The sequence below is a fragment of the Lycorma delicatula genome, chromosome 9, assembly GCF_047948215.1.
Source record: "Lycorma delicatula isolate Av1 chromosome 9, ASM4794821v1, whole genome shotgun sequence".
Lineage (NCBI taxonomy): Eukaryota > Metazoa > Arthropoda > Insecta > Hemiptera > Fulgoridae > Lycorma > Lycorma delicatula.
In genome coordinates, this window is record NC_134463.1 from 55,894,758 (window position 1) to 55,916,151 (window position 21,394).

The 21,394-nt window shown below is 31.7% G+C and overlaps 1 protein-coding gene across 1 annotated transcript in view; it reads right to left on the bottom strand.

Annotated features, from left to right (window-relative positions):
* Nucleotides 1-674: 674 nt before the first annotated feature.
* The window catches only part of l(2)41Ab (lethal (2) 41Ab), a 50,238-nt gene continuing 29,518 nt past the window's right edge, over nt 675-21,394 (bottom strand). Inside the window, exons 9-13 of the mRNA XM_075376102.1 lie at nt 19,809-20,017; nt 17,822-18,037; nt 10,228-10,425; nt 6,817-6,975; nt 675-930 (exon numbers count right to left, since the gene is read on the bottom strand). Coding sequence (XP_075232217.1) covers nt 688-930; nt 6,817-6,975; nt 10,228-10,425; nt 17,822-18,037; nt 19,809-20,017 — 1,025 coding nt within the window. The 3' untranslated portion in view covers nt 675-687. The remainder of the gene's footprint in view (nt 931-6,816; nt 6,976-10,227; nt 10,426-17,821; nt 18,038-19,808; nt 20,018-21,394) is intronic.

Here is a 21,394-nt window from a genome sequence, read left to right on the forward strand (position 1 = left end):
TTTCATAGAGGGGATTTTTAATTCCTTGTTGGTTATGGGGCTCATGGTACCTCTATAATCCTTTTTTGAGGTAAATTTTATCGCCTAATCTTAAATGATGGCTATTCAATTTATGATACAATGGGAAATCTGAGCAGGAGATTTCAGTTATTTAGACTGAAGCTAACTTTATATTTTTAATCAGAATTGCCTAAACAGTTCTTACTTATGATTAATCTTTGTTTACAAAACTATAATTATTGTTTTGCATGTTTTTTAAGTATTGTCCACCTAATAATTATTATTATTGCATATCTTCATTTATTTATTATTATTTTTTACTTATCAATATTAAAAATAATTGTTTAACAACTGACCAACTAGTTTTAAATTTAAGTAATCTTTTTTCAAAAATGATATTTGAGCATTTTCTTTTTTCAAATTTATTTCAATTAATTATTGTTTCTTTTTAATTTAATTTATTAAATATTCAACAGATTACAAATTAATAAAATATGCCACTGTATATATAATTAAACACTCTTCTGTTCAATTAAAATTTTTTTCTGTCTGTGTTTCTTTATTTACTAGCTGTTTTCAAAAAAATTTAATTTGAAGAAAAAATCTGATTCATTAACATATCTATTCAGTTTTTATTTTAAATTATGTTACAACTGCTTTGTATACAGTATTACATATTAAATTTTGTTATTTTTGATCAATGTTACCAACATTAAGACTATTTAATAAAGCAGTAAATGGCATTTGAAGGCTTGGAAAATCAAGAATAAGAGCTTCTACAACTGCTGTGAGATCAGAATTTATTTTTCTTTGTTTCTGTGCTTCAAGTTCTAATGCACTTTCATTACGAAACAGTAATTTATAACGTGATCCTTTAAGTTCACTGTACAACCGTGCTCTTCTTTGAAGCCTTACCAGCATTTCAAGATTCTAAAAACAGAATAAAAAAATTTAAGTAGAAAATTTATTTTTTATTGTTTTTTTCTAGTCTTTGTTGTTTTCTATTGTTTTTTTAGTACAAGAAAAACCATAATGTGCTGACTACATTATGACAATGTTTCACACTATGTGCAATCATTGACTTAGTTAAACAGGAAATTAATTGTTAAAAAAACAATTGATCATAGCTTCTTATAAGTCTTCAGTGACATTTTATCCTTGTTGAGTCTTACAAATCCACTTGGAAAAACACTGCAAAATATGCCAATTTTTTTCAGTGAACGATTCTTATCTCAAACTACATTAATTCTTTCAGTGAATAATTTTTTTTCAGTATCATGAACAATTTCATTTAGGCTCTCTAATCTAGCATTAATGATGAAATTACATAAGAGCAACTATGTAATGTTAAAGTAATCCACAGGTTCTGGAGTACAGAGCACCACTGCTCTATAAAGTATAAACTACTCTGTGTCATTATGGCATGAGATCACAGAGTTAATCAAGTAACTGCACAGTTTGGTTTATCTACACCTAATGAACATTAGAGGTTAACATTATGATACACTTTTATTAGATGATAAACTGTAATGCTACTACAAAATTCATTTTCTTTTTGTAAAGAAAAAGGTAATTCAGTAAGAGATTTTCATTATCTTAAAAAGTGTTCATTTGATCAAAATATTTTTTAATTACAAACATATCCTGCATCCTCAAAAATAGAAAGAGTTTTGAAAATTTCAGAAATTAGTAATTGAAATTTAGAGCAGTGTGTTCACAGCTCTAATCAAATTTTGTGTAGTAATTGGCAACACTGGTACTGGTGATTTAAAAGATTTGAAGATGGGGGTAAGAAGATGTGAACACACGACACCGTAAGTGGATAGTAAAAAACGAACCTGATGGATTGTTATGATAGTAGAGAGATTTGATGTAATTGGTACAACAATTAAGTATGTGATTAAGGGCAGATGAAAAGATAATAAAAATTCTTTCCAAGGAAATGAGAAGTAAACTGGATTACCAATTATGATGAAATCTAAGCAAATAATTTCCATAATTAATGGCCATAAAACTAAAAATGATTTCTGACCAAAAAACCAATTGCTGAATTACATCATCCTTTTTATTCACACAGCATTTCTGACTGTTTAAAAAATGAGATACATTAAAAGGATGAAGATTTTCTATTGTCAATGATATTCAGCATAGTATGATAACATATTTCAGAAAAAAAAAAGAAGAGTTCCAGACCTGTTTCCAGAAATACTCTCTAAACCAGAGTGCAGTTGCCTAAGGGGGATGTTTCAAAGGTCAACAGTAACCATTAGGTTGCTGTGACAATACAATTCTGTGTACAATATACAATTCTGAATGTACATTTTTTTGGAAGTGCATTCTGGAAATTAAATTGTCATACCTAATGTGTGCTGCAAAATTTTCTTTTCCTTTTAATACTAAAGAGCTGTTTAGGATTCTTCAAGGAAAATCTTTACCCACACATAATGTTTGCAGCATCTACAAGGATACCACTGGATTAAATACGTTCAGCCAGACAGTTATGATATAAAGGTAAATGCCAATAGCCAAACAAAATTTAATAAACAATTTTCTTATAGATCGTATGAACTGTTCCCTTTCATTGTTGAAATGATTAGTTGTTGGTGTTAATAGCTCTACCATCTATGTCTCATTTAAATTGCTTATCAAACTGGTCTGATGCACACACGTGCATGTATAAAAAATTATCTTACACGCCTTTGAGGTTATCATGTGTAGTGATTAGAGTTGGTACGAATGCAGTCAACTTGTGCAAAATTTGATCCAGATTGCGTCATTTGCCTTCTGGCTATTACAGTGTAAACATATCCTCTCTGCTAGCAATGTACCAAGGAGGCACAACAAGCAGTGATCAGATTTCTCTAGTCAGAGGGTGAGAGAGGACTGAAATTCATTGTAGACATGCAGGCTTAAGAGAAGCTTAAAAGGGGCTGGATGAGAGTGTGTTGCACGAACAGGAGGAAGCAGGATGCCCATCAATTCCACCATGGATGACAAGATTCAGTGAGCTTGAGATGGTTCTGGTGAAAAGGCAAGTTATCATTGATGAGGAAGCATCTTCTTTGATCATCAGTCATCGTTCTGGGTGGTTTCTGATGGGCAGTTTTTCTAAGTCTACTGTTAAATAAAGTGATGTATGACAACAACTGCCTGTACATGGCTCTCCACACCAGTCAAACCATCAACTTGAATTTTGATTACTGGAACACCCTCCCTACAGCCCAGTTCTTGCTCCCTCCAATTTTCATCTGTTTAGGCTGCCCATTAACTCATCGATTTTCCACGACTTAAGACGTGTAGGAAGCAGTGCTGAAGTGGCTTTGCAGTTAACCCTCCATCGGTCGCTTAAAATTTGAATCTCCGACTCTCGCTCAGCGGAGGTTTCGTCCGGGTTATGCAATAATGTACAAAATGTAAAGAAAATGTTTATTTTTATAATCAAACTTTTATAAAAATCCAGATATATGTTTAACACAAACAGTATAATATAAAAAAAGGTTTTTTATATTATAAAATGTATATATTATTTAGTTATTGTGAAAAATTACGTTTACAATTATTATATGAAAAAAACATATTTTATACAAAACTATGTAAAAACTACGTACGAAAATAGTATAAGAAATCTTATTTATTACAAATACAAGTGTAAAATATATGTTTTAAAACAATTATTCAAAAATAATAATTATCAGGAAATACAAAATTTGTAATTGTAAATTTTGCTAAAAGTTGAAATATACTTGATATGAAAAAAAACATAAAGGCGTTCAATTCAAGACATTGCAAGCAATGTCTTGAATTCAAATTCAAGAACATTGCTTACACATGGAAATATCATTGTGGAAAAACTACAGATAAAATATATTTTAAAAGGAAAATAAGTAAAAACATGTATAAAGCCAGCCATCAATTAATTGTTTGATTGTCATTCGTGGCTAGGTTGGCCAAAAGCAAAGCCTTACAAAAACTTAGACAGATGAATCACTATCTACCGGTATTTCTTCATCTTCATCGCTGGAATCAGCACACTTGGTACACAGTATACCAAGTGAAGTACTGCAGAATGCTCTCGGCATATGAAAAGTTTGCACTGAACACACCTTGTCTTCGACGGCCGATTTTTCTTATAGCTGCAAAGGAAGCATCGCCCCGAAGTGACTACATCTGGTGGCGGTTCACGTTGTTGATCGACTTGTTTGCTGATACTCAGAATCTCACACATCCCTAATTTCATTTTTTGCACAAGGTGAAAGGTAGCTCTTGAATAAACTTTCTTCTAAAGATAGTCTGGTTTACATTCTTTTTCAGAACGATGTAACCGTTCATACATCCAATATCAAGAAGGGTGTAAAACAGCCTCATCGACCATCGATTACATACTATGGCAGTTGAATAGCTTTCCTTATATTTGTCACTGTGTCCACTCCTCCTTTGCTTGAATTGTAGAACAAATTAATTTCTGGCTTTCCATAAGAGCAAGAATTCTCAGTTGTGTCTACAGCATCGGTGTTATGCATTGATGACAGCAGGATTACATCTTTGTTCTTCTTTGCTTTAAATGAAAACGTTGTGTAGTCTTCCTTAAAAGCAAAACATGAACTTCCTACAGGACGTTATTTGGTATTGATGAAAGCGATTGGTATTTCACGTTTGTTTTTCCTTATTGTTCCAACGAGTGTCAAGCGATGATTTTTCAAAAGTTCTTCGCAAAGAGGTATGGATGTGAAAACGTTGTCAGCAGTCGCATTTCTACCCGAACCTGAAACCTGTTCAGTCATTCTCAGAACAACTTCTTTGCCTGAGTTATCTACAGCAAAAGGTCCTTCAGGTTGTTTCCCTACATATACCTCTAAATTGGTGGTATAAAATGTTTTTGCACAAGCCATTCTGTACTTGGCGGGCTTGTTTCTCATATATACTGCCTGAAAGAGCATCGACTGCAGAACGATTCCAGCATTTCATCGACAGTTACAAATTCACTTACAGTGAAATGTTTCTTACATAACTCGATAAAGTCATCAATCAAATCTCTAATAGGAGCCAATTTATCGATTGTCTTTCTATCTTCTCGCTTCGTGATGTCGTCAAACCTGATACATCTCAATAAAAATTTGAATCGGCTTAGTGACATGACGCATCTGAAAAATTCTACACCAGTCCCACCAGTGGCCCATAGTTCTTCTAGAATTAGATTCCTGCTACGCATTACCCCTACTATATACAGGATACCAATAACAGCTCTTATCTCAACTGGATTAGTTGTTTTGCGGTCTCGATCTCTAGTAAACATTTGTTTGTTTGCATTTATATAAATATTTGTGTAGCCCGTTATGTCTTTGATTGTTTCATCACGGAAAAAAAGGTTCCATGCCTCAACAGGTGACTTGGCTTCTTTTGCACTTTGGGCTGCACATCCCATCCTCATCCGCAAAATATTTCTATTAGACATTTGAGCCTGCACACTTTGATTTGGGTGCAAGTCCCAGAGCAGTTTCCTCCTTTTGCTCGTGCAAGCTGCTTTACCGTTTTGCCTGGTTACAATAATTGCAGATTGCCGTTCTTTTAACGGAATACATTCTATGTCATCAATATCATCTTCATATTTAATACAGTTATTGATATTGACAAAGTCGTCTTGCTCACCTGGTAATTCATGTACTCCTTCATTTACCTCTTCATTTTCATCACTGGAGTCCAAAGCCGTATCATCTACATCTCTTCAGGAAATAATTCACGAGTAAAACTCCCAGTGGGCCTAAATACAATTGCAAAATGTTCCTCTCTTTCTACGCTAGCTAAAAGTCTGGCGAGTCTTTCTTCCTCTTTTTCCATTTTCAAAAACAAAAACTAAGAAAAATTCACTGCATAACATGAAAATATAAGTGACCTAAAAAAAACTCTCGCACACCGAGGTTTCGTCCAGGTTTCCAAAACACAAACAGACGCTTGCGGAGGTTTCGTCCAGCCTTCTACTACTCCACTTGTAACACTGACCTTGAACGAGGATTGGTGGAGGAGAGGCCTGTCAGCTGTTCCTGAAGAGAGTCGACAATGTTACTAATGGACAGTGCTGCCAACCCCAAACAACACATTTACCCAAACAAAACCAATTTTACCTGGAGGAAACCAACGCTTAGCGACCGATGGAGGGTTAATTGCAAACATTTTTCTTGGAAGCAATATGCAAGCTTATGGACCACTGGACCAAGTGCATTGATAAGGGAGGTGACTATGTAGAAAAATTATGCAAATTTTGAAACCCTGCCTTTGTGTAAATAAATTGTAGAATGAATAGTGTAGGTAATTTTTGATTCTCCCTTGTATATAAATTCACATAATGTGTAATATATATCAATTATATATATATATATATATATATACTTAATCTAGAGAACATAACACTAAAAACCACAAAATTTGTTAAAAAATCATACATTACCATTTCTGGAATGATGTAACTTTAAAAAAATGTTAAATTTACATCATGAATGATGATGCAGGATCCTGCGATAGTTAACTATTGGTGACTAGTTTTTTTTAGGTTTTCGTTTACGGCGTTTGGAGGTTAAGTTGTTTGAAAGTTGTTTTATATATTTATAATAAAATATTCACTGATGTTAATTTTTCAATGATATCGAAAATATATCAATTGAAAACTGAATAAAACATTGAAAATATTAATAGAGAAAACCTTTTACATACTTTTGGTAAAAACTTAGAAATCAACATTCAGATAGACCATTTAATAAATTGAAGTTAAATGTTTTACTTAAGGACTTATTTTTACTCTCCTTTTTAGTAAAAATTAAATACCTTCTGTCTATGTAGGTGGCCTTCAGCAAGCTGAAGATCCATTTGTTCAGTTGCTTTTTTTAAGCCAAAAAGTTGTTCATTTTTTAATTCCAGCTGTTCTTCAAGCTCAAACTTTTTTTTCTCTTCGAGTTGACATTCTTTTTCTACATTTCTTAAATCCTGTTTTATACACAAAATATACATTATTGTTATATTTTGAAGAATATGTATGTTAACCAAAATATGAACTAATCTGACAATTTCTGGAGCTATGAAATCTAAGCTGGTATTAAAGTAAATTATTTATTAAAAAATAACAGCAATTTTGTATTTTCCAGCAAAGTGAACATTAAGGCTCAAACTAATATATACCATACAGAAGGAAACAGAGTTGTGTACCAGTCAACAGGTACAGAAAATAATCTATCCTCTAGTTTAGTTTAAGTGGATAGCTGATATTTTGATACAATATAGAACTAGCTGCAACAGACTTACTTTTTTTTTGTTTAACCTCTGGGACCACCGTTAGGTATTGCTCCAGAGGATGAGATGAATAATGATTTGTAGCATGTATGAAAATGACATGGCTGACTGGAATTTGAATCCGGGACCTCCAGATGAAAGGCCGAGACGCTACCACTCGCGCCACAGAGGTCAGTTACAACAGACTTACTTGTGTTTCTGTTTTCTACCTTTTATGTTTTAGTATATTTATTAATGAAGAACATGAGAACATACGAGAAGATTTCTGTAAACAAGAGGCTAATAAATTTTAACAAAATTGAAATATATTCCACTAATTACGTGGAATTATACATAATTTCTTTATGGCAGGTTAAGCTCTCAATTTCAAAACATGCAAACAGTAATGTTTACTAAACGAATAGTATAACAAAATAAATTATACCATAACTTTCATATTAAAGTCATCAAAATGTAGGAAAATCTGTAGATGAAAGTTCAATTTTATACATTCAAAATGAAAAATTGTTTCAAAAACACTAAAAATAGGTAGATAAATTAGATAATAAATAAAAAACAATTTATATTTAGTAATGTGTGTGAAAATTACCTATTATTGGAAACTATGTGCTTGTTTACATATCAGGTACCATTACCATAAATAATAAGTTGTAGGTGACCATATAATCCCTGAGAACAGCTGTACTATTTTCAGGAATAGCTATAGCTACTAACTAATGTTGGATCAACCGTTTTGGTTAAAATATCTAATATACATTCTTGAATTGAATTACGTATAAAAAGATTTTTTAGTTTTGCTTAATATTATCTTTCTTAATATTTTCTTTCAGTATGTTACACAGGAGTAACATAATAGCTACTATTAGAATATCTCTCCTTTGTTTTCACTAGCAATGAATGTCTTTCTCACTACATATTTATCAATATGGCAATATTATTTCAACAATTATTTACATCTCAATGTTTTCAATCTTACCATTCTTTAACCTTTTATTCACTTCTTGGACCTTTTAAAAGTTCAAGGTTACTTAAAATTAACTTTCAACAAAAATCTGATAATGGCACAGTTGTTTTAAGGATACAGGGTCTATTAAATTCCAATAGTTAAGTGTTGGATCGTCCAATCTAACAGTAACACTTTATGATACACTTTAACATAAAAAAGCAAACAAACCATAGTTCTCAAAATAATAAAACTACTTCCCCATTTTTTCTTTAAGAAATTTGGTGCATACACACAAATGCATAAGTAAATATACATATTAATAAATAGAATTTTCCTGTATTTGTGTCATCAGATATCAATTTCTACAAGTTATTTTATAAATTATGTAAATGTTTGTACCATTATGTAATTTTGTTAAGTTGTTCAGATGTTTGATTTGTGTATTTTGGCTGTAATTAACACAAACTAAAAGAATAAAAATAAAAGTAAGAAGTTTTCAAATATTAAATTATCACTAGTACCATAATAAATTATCACTGTAAGATATGTGAGCTTGCTGACATTGCAAAAATACTGATAGACCATATCCACTACATTTTACTTAATATTTTAGGTACAAAATACTTTTTGCTCAATGGGTGCTGGATTTATTAACAGTTGACCAAAAATGAATTTGACAAAATTTTCAAGGTGACTTGTTTAAATGCAATTTTACCAAGTTTCTTCAATGTTTTATAAAGTAAATGAAACATGGATTCATCATTACAAGCCAGCAGATGAGAGGACGTGTAAGCAAGCCAAAGAAAGCAAAAACAATTCCACTTACAGGAAAAGTAATGGCTACAGTTTTTTGGGATTCTCATTGTCTGCTTATAGACTTTCTGAAAAAAGGCAGGACCATCACTGGGGAGTATTACATTTCACTGCTGGACCAATGAATGGTGCTATTCATGCTAAATGCTCAATATCTGGCTAAAAAAGGAAGTGCTCTTTCACCATGATATGCACCTGCACAAATCTCAGGTTGTTGCTGCAAAACTACTTGATTTATGCTTAGAAGTGTTTCCTTATGTGTATTTAATGAATTTGCTTCCTAGTGATTACTTCCTCTTTCTAAACCTGAAGAAATGGCTTATTGGACAAAGATTCATTTCAAATGATGGGGTCAACGCTAAGAAAATAGCTTATTTTGCAGACATGAACAAATCGAATATATATTGAGGGTGTTTATTTAAAATTGATAATCATTGGTATAGATATTGAACTGCAAAGTGACTGTCAAAAAATAAAAATACAAACTTTCTGAAATTTTCTTTACCAGACTGAGATCTTTCCGAATAAACCTTGTATTAGTATTTTTTTTAGATGTTTTTGGAGAACTGACTTTACTGATAGCCATTTTAACTATTAACTTTATTGTACTTCCATTAGACCAGGAAACAGTAATCATCAGTGGGTCTACTGCTATTTAGCTAACAGAAATGCTGTGGTTTTACTATCAAGGTCCAGCATCCTCAGCATGGAGGATCTAGAAGATCAGACATACTCTCACAGAACTGATGAGGAAAAAACAATATATGGTAAAGGAGAGAATAGAAATAATGATCATCTATCCGTTTACAATGTTGTTCAAGTTCAGATATAAATTTTAGCCCAATAAGAAAGTTACAAGTATATTTTAAATATATACATATATATAATCTTGAAAAAATGCTTGTTAATGGCAGTAATTCTGTTCTAGTTTTGTTAAAATTGGTTTTAAAAAACTAACACTGTATTGGGCCACAGATAGTTGTTACAAGTACAATGGTTCAATACAAGATGTTCATAATGTCAAAAATCTTAATGCTTCAGATCAATCATCCAATAATAAATATTAAATACAAATATTATCTAAATAAATAAATATTATTAAATATTCCAAAAATATAATATTATTTAGCTGATGTGAAGACTAGAAAAGGTAAATAATAATTATCAAATGCAACAATACTTTTACTTACAATAGAGTTTTGTCGTATTCCATTATTCATATCATTTATTTTTTTTAAAAACTGTTGCCTTGTGTAATGAATTTTTCCTTTAGAACTATGTTTCTCTCTAGCAAGGGCTGTGTCTACAATAGCATCTCGTCGAGTAACACATGATTCCATATCCTGTGCCAACTTCTCTTGGGCTTTGCATAACTCTGAATATCTAATCTACAAAAAGAAGGATAAAAATATATTACCATTAGAAGTACTATTGTAGTAAAGACACAACTAGATATAAAATAAATATTGTCGGTGTACATTTATTTATCTTTCTTCTTCTTTTTCTGTTTAGCCTCCAGAACCAACGTAAGGTATTACCTTCAGAGGGTGATATATATGAATGTAAATGAAGTGTAGTCTTGTACAGTCTCAGGATGACCATTCCTGAGATGTGTGGTTAATTGAAATCAAACCACCAATGAACACTTGTATTCCCGATCTAATATTCAAATCTGTATAAAAGTAACTGTCTTTATTTGGATTTCAACCTTAGAACTCTCGACTTCAAAAGCAGCTTGATTTGCAATGACAGGTTCACCACTAGACTAATTAAAAAATGAATTTAACAATATATACCTTTTAATGTCAAAATCAACATTATTTGAACATAGAACACTGTCCTCAGTCGTCAATACTCAGTGTTCTGGAAAATGGACAACAATTGAAATATGCAGATTTCATGAAAATTCATCTATTACAGATACAACTATCACATTAACCCCTCATAAGATGATAAATTACAAAACAGTGATGAATTAGTAGTACAACTTTCTTGTACTATATTCATTTACAGTATACCAGTGCTTACTTTTTTGGAAAAGTTTTACAAGCATTTGAAGAAAAACTAAGCAGAGTGCTCAACTGAGTTCAATTTTTTACTTAAAAGAACAATACTATACTGCTGTGTTAAAAACTGAATATATAATGTCTGTTCCGTTGAATTTTTACAACTTTTGTTAACAAGTTAGTACTGCAAACAAATTTTATTTCAATTTGTGTATATGACTGAGAAGAAATGTTTTTCAAGAAACAAGTGTTTAAAGAGAATTTATTTGTAATAAGTATTATAAAATTTATTAGTGATAAATGCGATTTATCTGTGATAAATGTGATTTGTTTGTAAGGTTGTGAAATTTGTTATAATTTCTTTCATTTTAATCAATTTTGTATAAATTAAAATTATATTATTATTATTATTATTATTATTATTATTATTATTATTATTATTGCTATAATGTTCATAACAAAAACCTACTTTAACCCTAAAATAGGGAGTTTGAAATGATATTTTCAAATCTAATAGCTTCTCCATAACTGTATTAAATTGCTAGCTGTTATAATTATATTAAATAACCTCTAAAATAGCTAGTAGTGAAATGTTATTCCTATAATCAATTTACATATGGAAAGTTAACCAAGGCTGAAAATGAGAAAGAAATTAATACAGAGAGTTACTATGATTAATAAGGCAAACATAAAGAAAAGATATCATTGTAGTAAAGATAAGATTGAAAACTTCAGAATAAGAGTTAAATACTGTTGGACTAATAGTCACATAGTAATAATAGTTAAATATTATGTGTCTGGAATGCTTTATTGTATGGTTTAGCAATATGGACTATAAGAAAAAAATGATACTGACAGAACAGAAACTTTGGGAATGTAAACATAGAAATGAGAAAAAAAAACGAACAAAAAAATATAGTACTTCAGCAAAGAATTAATGTGACAAAAATCACATTAAAAATGAAGAAAGATTTGGATTGGAGGATTTTTTCTTATGTATATTCCGGAGTATGATATTCTTGGGTATCCCTAGCAGCTTTCTGGATTCAGAGCCTGTAGGCAGCTGTTTCCCTTGTTTGTGATGAATGAGAGGTGTAGTCTTGTACAGACTCAGGCTGACAACACCTGAGATGTATGTGGTTGATTGAAACTCAACCACCAAAGAACACCAGTATCCACAAATTAATATTCAAATCTGAATGAAAGCAAATGCCTCTATTATGATTCTAACCTGAGAACTTTCAACTTCAAAATCAGGTAATTTATGATGAGTTCTACCACCAGGCCATCCAATGAGTTTTATTGGTGATATGAATAGAAGACAAAGTTTAATTACTTTTAATTTTTTTTTCGAGTCAACTACTGGCAAGGTTAATGCTGAAAACCTTTTCCCAAAACATTGAAAATAACATTCACTTAATTTTTAACTAGATTTGACTAGATAATGACTGTAAAACTACATTGAAAAATTTGGTAGCAACAAAAGGTGGTGAAATTACTTTGGTAGCAACAAAAGGTGGTGAAATTACTATCACAACAAATATTTATAGATGAACCCAAAAGAATTTATGAAAGCAAAAAGGATATAAAAATTTGTCGCTCAGAAAAATACTATATAAATAGTTTTGAATAAGAAGACAAATAAAAATACTTAAGCAAGCAAATTATATTAAAAAATCATGAGTAACAAAAGGAAGCGTTACAGGGCCCATAAAAGTAACACAAAATGTATTGAAACTTTAAAAAGCTTAACTGACAAAACTTTGAAAAGTTTTTCAATTTTTTTTTAGTAACCAGCCACGCAAACACCCAAAATACAATTCATTCCTCTACATTAGTATGTAACATAATTTATTCCTCTGTGTAATGCAAAATAATTTATTCATCACAACACAGCTAGGAATATTTTATATGTAAGTGAGGAAACTATACTATTGCATCACCAAATTGGGTTAACACATGCGTGTTTGTGTGTATACATATATCTTTCTACAGGTAGCAGAAGCTATTTCTCAACATATGGTTTCTTATCTTTGTGTGATAAAAAATACTGTTCATTACAGTATTAAAAAATATTGTTTGAATTATTAAAAAAATATTTTGTTGTAGTACTGGAAAATAATAAATCCAGTCACAGTGAAATAAACACAACATTGTCAAACTACGCAAAGTGATTGAAGACTGAAAATTGTCATACCGCATTAACAGCTCATTCATTACAACTTCCCTATTCTATGTACTTCCCCTGAACCTGCTCAGTACCCAGAGGCAAGCAAAATAAATTATTGCACATCATCTGATATGCTTACAGAACTTAAGACTTACTGTACTTGTTCCTCAAAAGAAAACAAAAAAAAATTAAAAGTTAAAAAAAGAATATATTACCTGAATAAAAATTAATGAACTACATTAAATTCTTTATAATTCACTCTAAACTCACAAAACCTCCTCTATGAATCATGAGACCTTGCCGTTGGTGAGGGGGCTTGAGTGCTCAGGGATACAGAGTAGCTGGACCGAAGGTGCAACCATATCGGAGAGGTATCTGTTGAGAGCCAGACTAAGGAATGATTGCTGAAAGAGGGCAGCAGCTATTTCAGTAGTTGTTAGGGGCGTGAGTCAGGACGACTTAAACGGCCGTATCAACATCACTCAGTCCTTTGAGTACTGCGCAGCTGAAAGCAATGGAAAACTGCAGCTGCTTTTATTCCTAGAAAATGTGGCTCTCTGCATTTTCACATAGCAATAATGAAGGCGCCTTCCTTGGTAAAATATTCCGGAGGTAAAATAGTCCCCCGTTCGGATCTCCGGGTGGGGACTACTAAGGAAGGGGTCACCAGAAAATTAAAAAATAACATTCTACGAGTCGGAGCGTGGAATGTTAGAAGCTTGAAAAAGGTTGGTAGGCTAGAAAATTTAAAAAGGGAAATGGGTAGGACAAATGTGGATATAATAGGAATTAGTGAGGTTCGGTGGGAAGAGGAAGGCGACTTTTGGTCAGGTGATTTTAGAGTAATTAACTCAGCATCAAATAATGGGCAGGCAGGAGTAGGTTTCGTGATGAACAAGAAGATAGGGAGGAGAGTGGAGTATTTCAAAACGCATAGCGATAGAATCATTGTAATAAGGATAAAATCAAAACCTAAACCGACAACGATTGTTAACGTCTATATGCCTACAAGCGCCCATGATGATGATGAGGTAGAGTGTGTTGTATACGAAGAGATTGATGAAGCAATTAAACACGTAAAAGGAGATGAAAATTTAATAATAGTTGGAGATTGGAATGCAAGCATTGGAAAAGGCAAGGAAGGAAATATAGTGGGTGAATACGGGCTGGACAAAAGGAATGAAAGAGGGGACCGACTTATAGAATTTTGCACGAAGTATAATTTAGTAATTGCCAACACCCAATTTAAAAATCATAATAGAAGAATATACACTTGGAAAAAGCCAGGCGATACTGGAAGGTATCAGATAGATTATATCATGGTTAAGCAAAGATTTAGAAATCAACTCGTTGACTGCAAAACTTACCCTGGAGCAGACATTGATAGCGACCATAATTTGGTGATAATGAAATGTAGATTGGGGTTTAAAAACCTGAAGAAAAGGTGTCAGATAAATCGGTGGAATTTAGAGAAGCTTGAGGAAGAGGAGGTAAAGAAGATTTTTGAGGAGGACATCGCAAGAGGTCTGAGTAAAAAAGATAAGGTAGAAAATGTAGAAGAAGAATGGGAGAATGTTAAAAAGGAAATTCTTAAATCAGCAGAAGTGAACTTAGGCGGAACAAAGAGAACTGGTAGAAAACCTTGGATTTCAGTCTATATATTGCAGCTGATTGATGAACGTAGAAAATATAAGAATGCTAGTGATCAACAAAGTAAAGGATCTATCAAAAATTAAGAAATACTATAAACAGCAAGTGCAAACTGGCGAAAGAAGAGTGGATTAAAGAAAAGTGTTCAGAAGTGGAAAGAGAAATGAACATTGGTAAAATAGACGGAGCATACAGGAAAGTTAAGGAAAATTTTGGGGTACATAAATTAAAATCTAATAATGTGTTAAACAAAGATGGTACACCAATATATAATACGAAAGGTAAAGTCGATAGATGGGTGGAATATATTGAAGAGTTATACGGAGGAAATGAATTAGAAAATGGTGTTATAGAGGAAGAAGAGGAAGTTGAGGATGATGAAATGGGAGAAACAATACTGAGATCTGAATTTAAGAGAGCATTAAAAGATTTAAATGGCAGAAAGGCTCCTGGAATAGACGGAATACCTGTAGAATTACTGCGCAGTGCAGGTGAGGAAGCGATTGATAGATTATACAAACTGGTGTGTAATATTTATGAAAATGGGGAATTTCCATCAGACTTCAAAAAAAGTGTTATAGTTATGATACCAAAGAAAGCAGGGGCAGATAAATGTGAAGAATACAGAACAATTAGTTTAACTAGTCATGCATCAAAAATCTTAACTAGAATTTTATACAGAAGAATTGAGAGGAGAGTGGAAGAAGTGTTAGGAGAAGACCAATTTGGTTTCAGGAAAAGTATAGGGACAAGGGAAGCAATTTTAGGCCTCAGATTAATAGTAGAAGGAAGATTAAAGAAAAACAAACCAACATACTTGGCGTTTATAGACCTAGAAAAGGCTTTCGATAACGTAGACTGGAATAAAATGTTCAGCATTTAAAAAAAATTAGGGTTCAAATACAGAGATAGAAGAACAATTGCTAACATGTACAGGAACCAAACAGCAACAATAACAATTGAAGAACATAAGAAAGAAGCCCTAATAAGAAAGGGAGTCCGACAAGGATGTTCCCTATCTCCGTTACTTTTTAATCTTTACATGGAACTAGCAGTTAATGATGTTAAAGAACAATTTAAATTCGGAGTAACAGTACAAGGTGAAAAGATAAAGATGCTACGATTTTCTGATGATATAGTAATTCTAGCAGAGAGTAAAACGGATTTAGAAGAAACAATGAACGGCATAGATGAAGTCCTACGCAAGAACTATCGCATGAAAATAAACAAGAACAAAACAAAAGTAATGAAATGTAGTAGAAATAACAAAGATGGACCGCTGAATGTGAAAATAGGAGGAGAAAAGATTATGGAGGTAGAAGAATTTTGTTATATGGGAAGTAAAATTACTAAAGATGGACGAAGCAGGAGCGATATAAAATGCTGAATAGCACAAGCTAAACGAGCCTTCAGTAAGAAATATAATTTGTTTACATTAAAAATTAATTTAAATGTCAGGAAAAGATTTTTGAAAGTGTATGTTTGGAGAGTCGCTTTATATGGAAGTGAAACTCGGACAATCGGAGTATCTGAGAAGAAAAGATTAGAAGCTTTTGAAATGTGGTGCTATAGGAGAATGTTAAAAATCAGATGGGAGGATAAAGTGACAAATGAAGAGGTATTGCGGCAAATAGATGAAGAAAGAAGCATTTGGAAAAATATAGTTAAAAGAAGAGGCAGACTTATAGGCCACATACTAAGGCATCCTGGAATAGTAGTCGCTTTAATATTGGAAGGACAGGTAGAAGGGAAAAATTGTGTAGGCAGGCCACGTTTGGAGTATGTAAAACAAATTGTTGGGGATGTAGGATGTAGAGGGTATACTGAAATGAAACGACTAGCACTAGATAGGGAATCTTGGAGAGCTGCATCAAACCAGTCAAATGACTGAAGACAAAAAAAAACAAACTCACAAAAATATTCTCTACTCACAACCACATTGCACTATGAATGATTAACATTTCAAAGTATGCATTGTTATTCTAAAATAGACTAACATCCATTTATTTTTAAATTATATAAAACCTATTTTTTATTTGTTCAGAAAACTATGAGCTTTTTACTTTAATGTTCCATTTTTGTTCATTTATTAAAACTAGGATTTTAATAATAAATTCCAAAAGTTAGTAATACAATTTGCTCTGCTATTTATCTACAGAATAATACGACAGTAGTTTTACTACTACCGCCATCTCTTTCTAATTGTTTACTCTATTTTGGATTTAAAATAACCTAATTATAAAATTTAAGAGTACATCTTACTTGTACTGTATGTAACCACAAATTAGGGTTACCTATAAATATGACTGGCCACAGATGTAATTACCCCATTTAATGCTGATTCAGGTAGGCTTGTTGTATTTTTAATACTCCTTATTTCCCCTGTGTTTTTTTGTTGTTAAGATTATAAAACAGTTGTAACATCTACACAAAACAAGCTTTTGCATTACAAAAAATACAGAAAAAAAGTAAAAACCTAATCAGTTGGACCACACTGATGAACTACAGACTGACCGAATTGTTCCATACTTTCAAACAGGCTTCTCCTCCCTCTTCATCCCTTTACATCTTCTGTATTTTCTCTCTTAGGTACATTGTTCTTTTCAAATAAATATGTCACATAGAAGAAAATTCAAAAGAACTATTTGCAGTCTGTAAATATTTTATTAATGTTATCTTATATCAAAAAAATTGTTTTACGATAAATAGTGAGTGCATAAATAAGAACTCAAATAAACCCTGGATTATTCTGAATTCTATTGAAAATGAATTAATTAGGAAAAATTACTAACTTTTTTATAATTTTGAATGAATGATGGCAAACAACAAAAGACAATGGAAAAAGTAAATAAATTAGCTTTGGGCTGAGAAGCTTGAATTGGTATTTGGTGCAGCAAACTATTACAAAAAGTGCACCATTAAAAGGTTTAATAAAGAATGAAACATATGATTGCTTACTTCCATGCGATGAATCTCATTTTTCATATTAGCAAGTTCACCACCTTCTCCATGCATTGACTTTAATAACTGGTGAGTTTCTACAGTCATTTGCAGTTTTTTCTCCCATGCTAATACTTCTTTTTGCAGTTCTTCTATCCTGTTATATAGTTCAGCTTTCTCTTTTTCCAAATCTTCTATTTCCTTACGTAGAAGTTGTGCCTCATCTTCAGCTTCCTACAAAGCATACAATATGATATTTTGTTTAAACAGTACATAACATTTAAAAAAGTAAAGTGCGTGTGCACACACACACACACACACACACATATATACACACACACACACAAAAACACACACATATATATATATATATATATATTTTTGCTTTACAGTACAATGTTTTTATCAGTTAAAAGATATTGAGATGCATAAAAAAAAATTCTATGTGTATTAAATCCACCATTTTTTTTTTGTTAAACATTTCTATCTATGAAAATAAAAATGGATAAAAAATAATGTTTATTCTTTAAAAAATTTTCAAGATATTCAAGAAAGCTGCCAGAAAATGGTACAAGAAAATAGATTTTTCATGGAAATTCTAATTAATAATTGTTACTAATGTTTGTTTTAATTTAGTTTAATTTATAGTTATTGTTATACAACTATAAATTATCTAAGTTATACAGAATGTCCATAAAGTCATTCCACGATTTCAAAAATCTGTTACCAAAAACTATTACAATTACAGCTTTGGGGTTTGTGGCAAAAGAAAGAAAAAATATCAAGTTTTTTTTACTATGTCAATAAACTTCAACGTGTGCGCCTTTTGTTGCTTGTAGAATGTACAATAGATAAATCAATTACATGCCATCTGTTTGTCAACATTTCTTCGGTAAAACTAGTAACAGCTTCAGTTATTCTCAGTCTCAATCTATCCAGATTAGGTAAGGGGTATTGCATGGACTGTCCTTAACGTAACCCCCAGAGGAAAAAGTCTAAGGAAGCTATGTCTGATGATCATGGTGGCCAGGGAGTGGGACAGTCGCGCCCAATCCATCAGTCATGAAATGATTCATTCAAAAAATCTCAAATAATTCCCAATGTGGTCATGCACCATCCTGCTGGAAAATCACCTTAGGTTGAAAGTCATTTAGTTGAGTTATTGCAAAGTGTTGCACCATATCCAGGTAAATGTTAGCTGTTATTGCTCAATGAAAAAGAAGGACCAATATGATTCTGTGTGCATTAAACTTCACCATATATTCACTTTAGGGGAATTTATAATTTTTTTCCCTGTAAAGTATGGATTTTCTGAACCCCATATTCTCACATTATGCCCGCTTACTTTCCCTGAGGTGTGGAAAGTAGCCTCACCTGAAAAACATATACACTGCAGGTACTTCATTGTTGTTATCAATTTGTTGCAAAACCTTGGCTGCAAAGGCGCACGATGAAGGTCATCATCTGGCTGTAGATATTGCAATATCTGAACTTTGTATATGTCCAACTTTAGTTTCTTGTGTAAAATATTGTGTGCTGTTGACCAGGGAATTCCTAGTTTACAAGATGGGTAGATTTGGAAGGGCTATGTAGAAATGCTTGCTGCATTCTCTTCACTAAACGATACTACCTGTTCAAGGAAAGTCAACTAAACTTCCACTCTCCTTAAAACTTTTCATAACACGCAACAATACTCCCTTCTAAAATTTTGCTGCACACTAATCAGTGATTTTCACTCCATTGCAGAGTGAAAATTTTATAAATACAATTTTATAAAAAGTTGATCACAGTGTCTTCTACTCTGGCTCTACCTGCAACAAGCCAATATAAAAAAAAATTATAATTTTTTTTTTTTTTTTTGGCCACAAACTGCACAGCTGTTAACTGTAATAGTTTTTTGTAATAAATCTTTGAAATCATGGAAAGATTTTATGGACACTGTAATTTATAGTTAGTTTTAATTTATTAATGTTAGTTTTTCTTATTTAAAAAAATATACATGTACCTTTAAATCACTTAAATATTTATCCTGTTTCGTTAAATTATCATTATCCAACATTTCTTTATATCCTTTTTTTAGAAAACACTGTTCATTTAACTGAGTTAACTTTTTCTGATAATTTGCTATAGAACTTCTGTAATTCTTTCCCTGTTTTTCTTCTTCATTTATTTCAAATTCAATTTGCATAATTTTTTTATCTATTCTAATCATTTCTGAAAAGAGAAAACAGATTAAATAACATAAATAATAATAACTTTGTTCATTTAACAATGTAACAACTATATTTTTTATTTTTGTTAATTCCATGAAAAATTATTAATTTTCAATGACTAACTGAACCAATTAATAGAGTAATTTTACATTTTTTTAAATGTATAATGTTTTCAGTTATATAAGTTATACTTTGTACAACTGGTGTTCCTATTTTTCAACTTTTTCTCTTTTGCTTCTGGTAATCACATTCAGAGGATGAATGAGGATGACATATGTATGAGTGTAAATGAAGTGTAGTCTTGTACAGTCTCAAGTTAACCATTTCTGAGATGTGTGGTTAATTGAAACCCAACCACCAAAGAACACCAATATTCACAATCTAGTATTCAAATCCATATAAAAGTAACTGCCTTTACTAGGATTTCAATATTGGAACTCTCGACTTGTGGTGAATGCATCACCACATGACCATGCATGAATGCATCACGCATTCACCACTAGACCAACTTGGGTATTTTTCAACTTTTTGATTCACTGATGTAATTTTTTATATATCTACTGGCATATTTAAATGATTTTTTTAATAGCTAAGTTGTTGCGTATTTAGAGTTTAATCTAAAGTGACTACATCCTACGTACTCTTCATAATCCTAAAAAAACCACTAGCAATAATGGCAGAAACTAATATTAGTTTTTGGTCAGAACAAATTGCAAATCCATGAATTTATATTTTCAAAGATTATTTCACCAGTAGTGTTATTGTAGTGGCAAAAGATTAGTCCTAGGCAGATTAGTTGTATTTTTATGCTAATAATTCTTGGAAATATTCATTCTGTCAACCAACAGAATGTTGGTTGACAGAATGAATGTTGCTTGACATCTATCAGTTCTAATTAACAGTAGTCTATTATTAACAGTTACCTATGTACCAAATTCCAGCACCAACTATTATTATCTGTAGCAGTGCCATCTAAAAACAAGTGCCATCACTCTCATGGAGAACTTGAAAATTCAAACACAAGCATCAAGTCACTGAGAAGAGGATGGTTTTTATTTTGTGATAAAGAGTTTTTTGAAATTAAAATCAAGTCTTATAGGCCACGTTATATAATATTCAAGAAGTCACATAATCCACATAAAACTATTTCATAACAAGAGTAATTTCATTATATAATTTAAGAAAGTATATTCTTTTTTTCCACTTGTCACAATAAATGTTCAAAATATCTACATTAAGCACTGATGTAGTCATCAACATGTAGAGATGCTGTCTTCGATATTTTCTTTCAGTTCATCTTTTAAGTATGTGAGCTATAATTTAGACTTTCAAAAAATAAAAATTTAGTGATGAGAGACTATAGTCTCAGCATAAAATA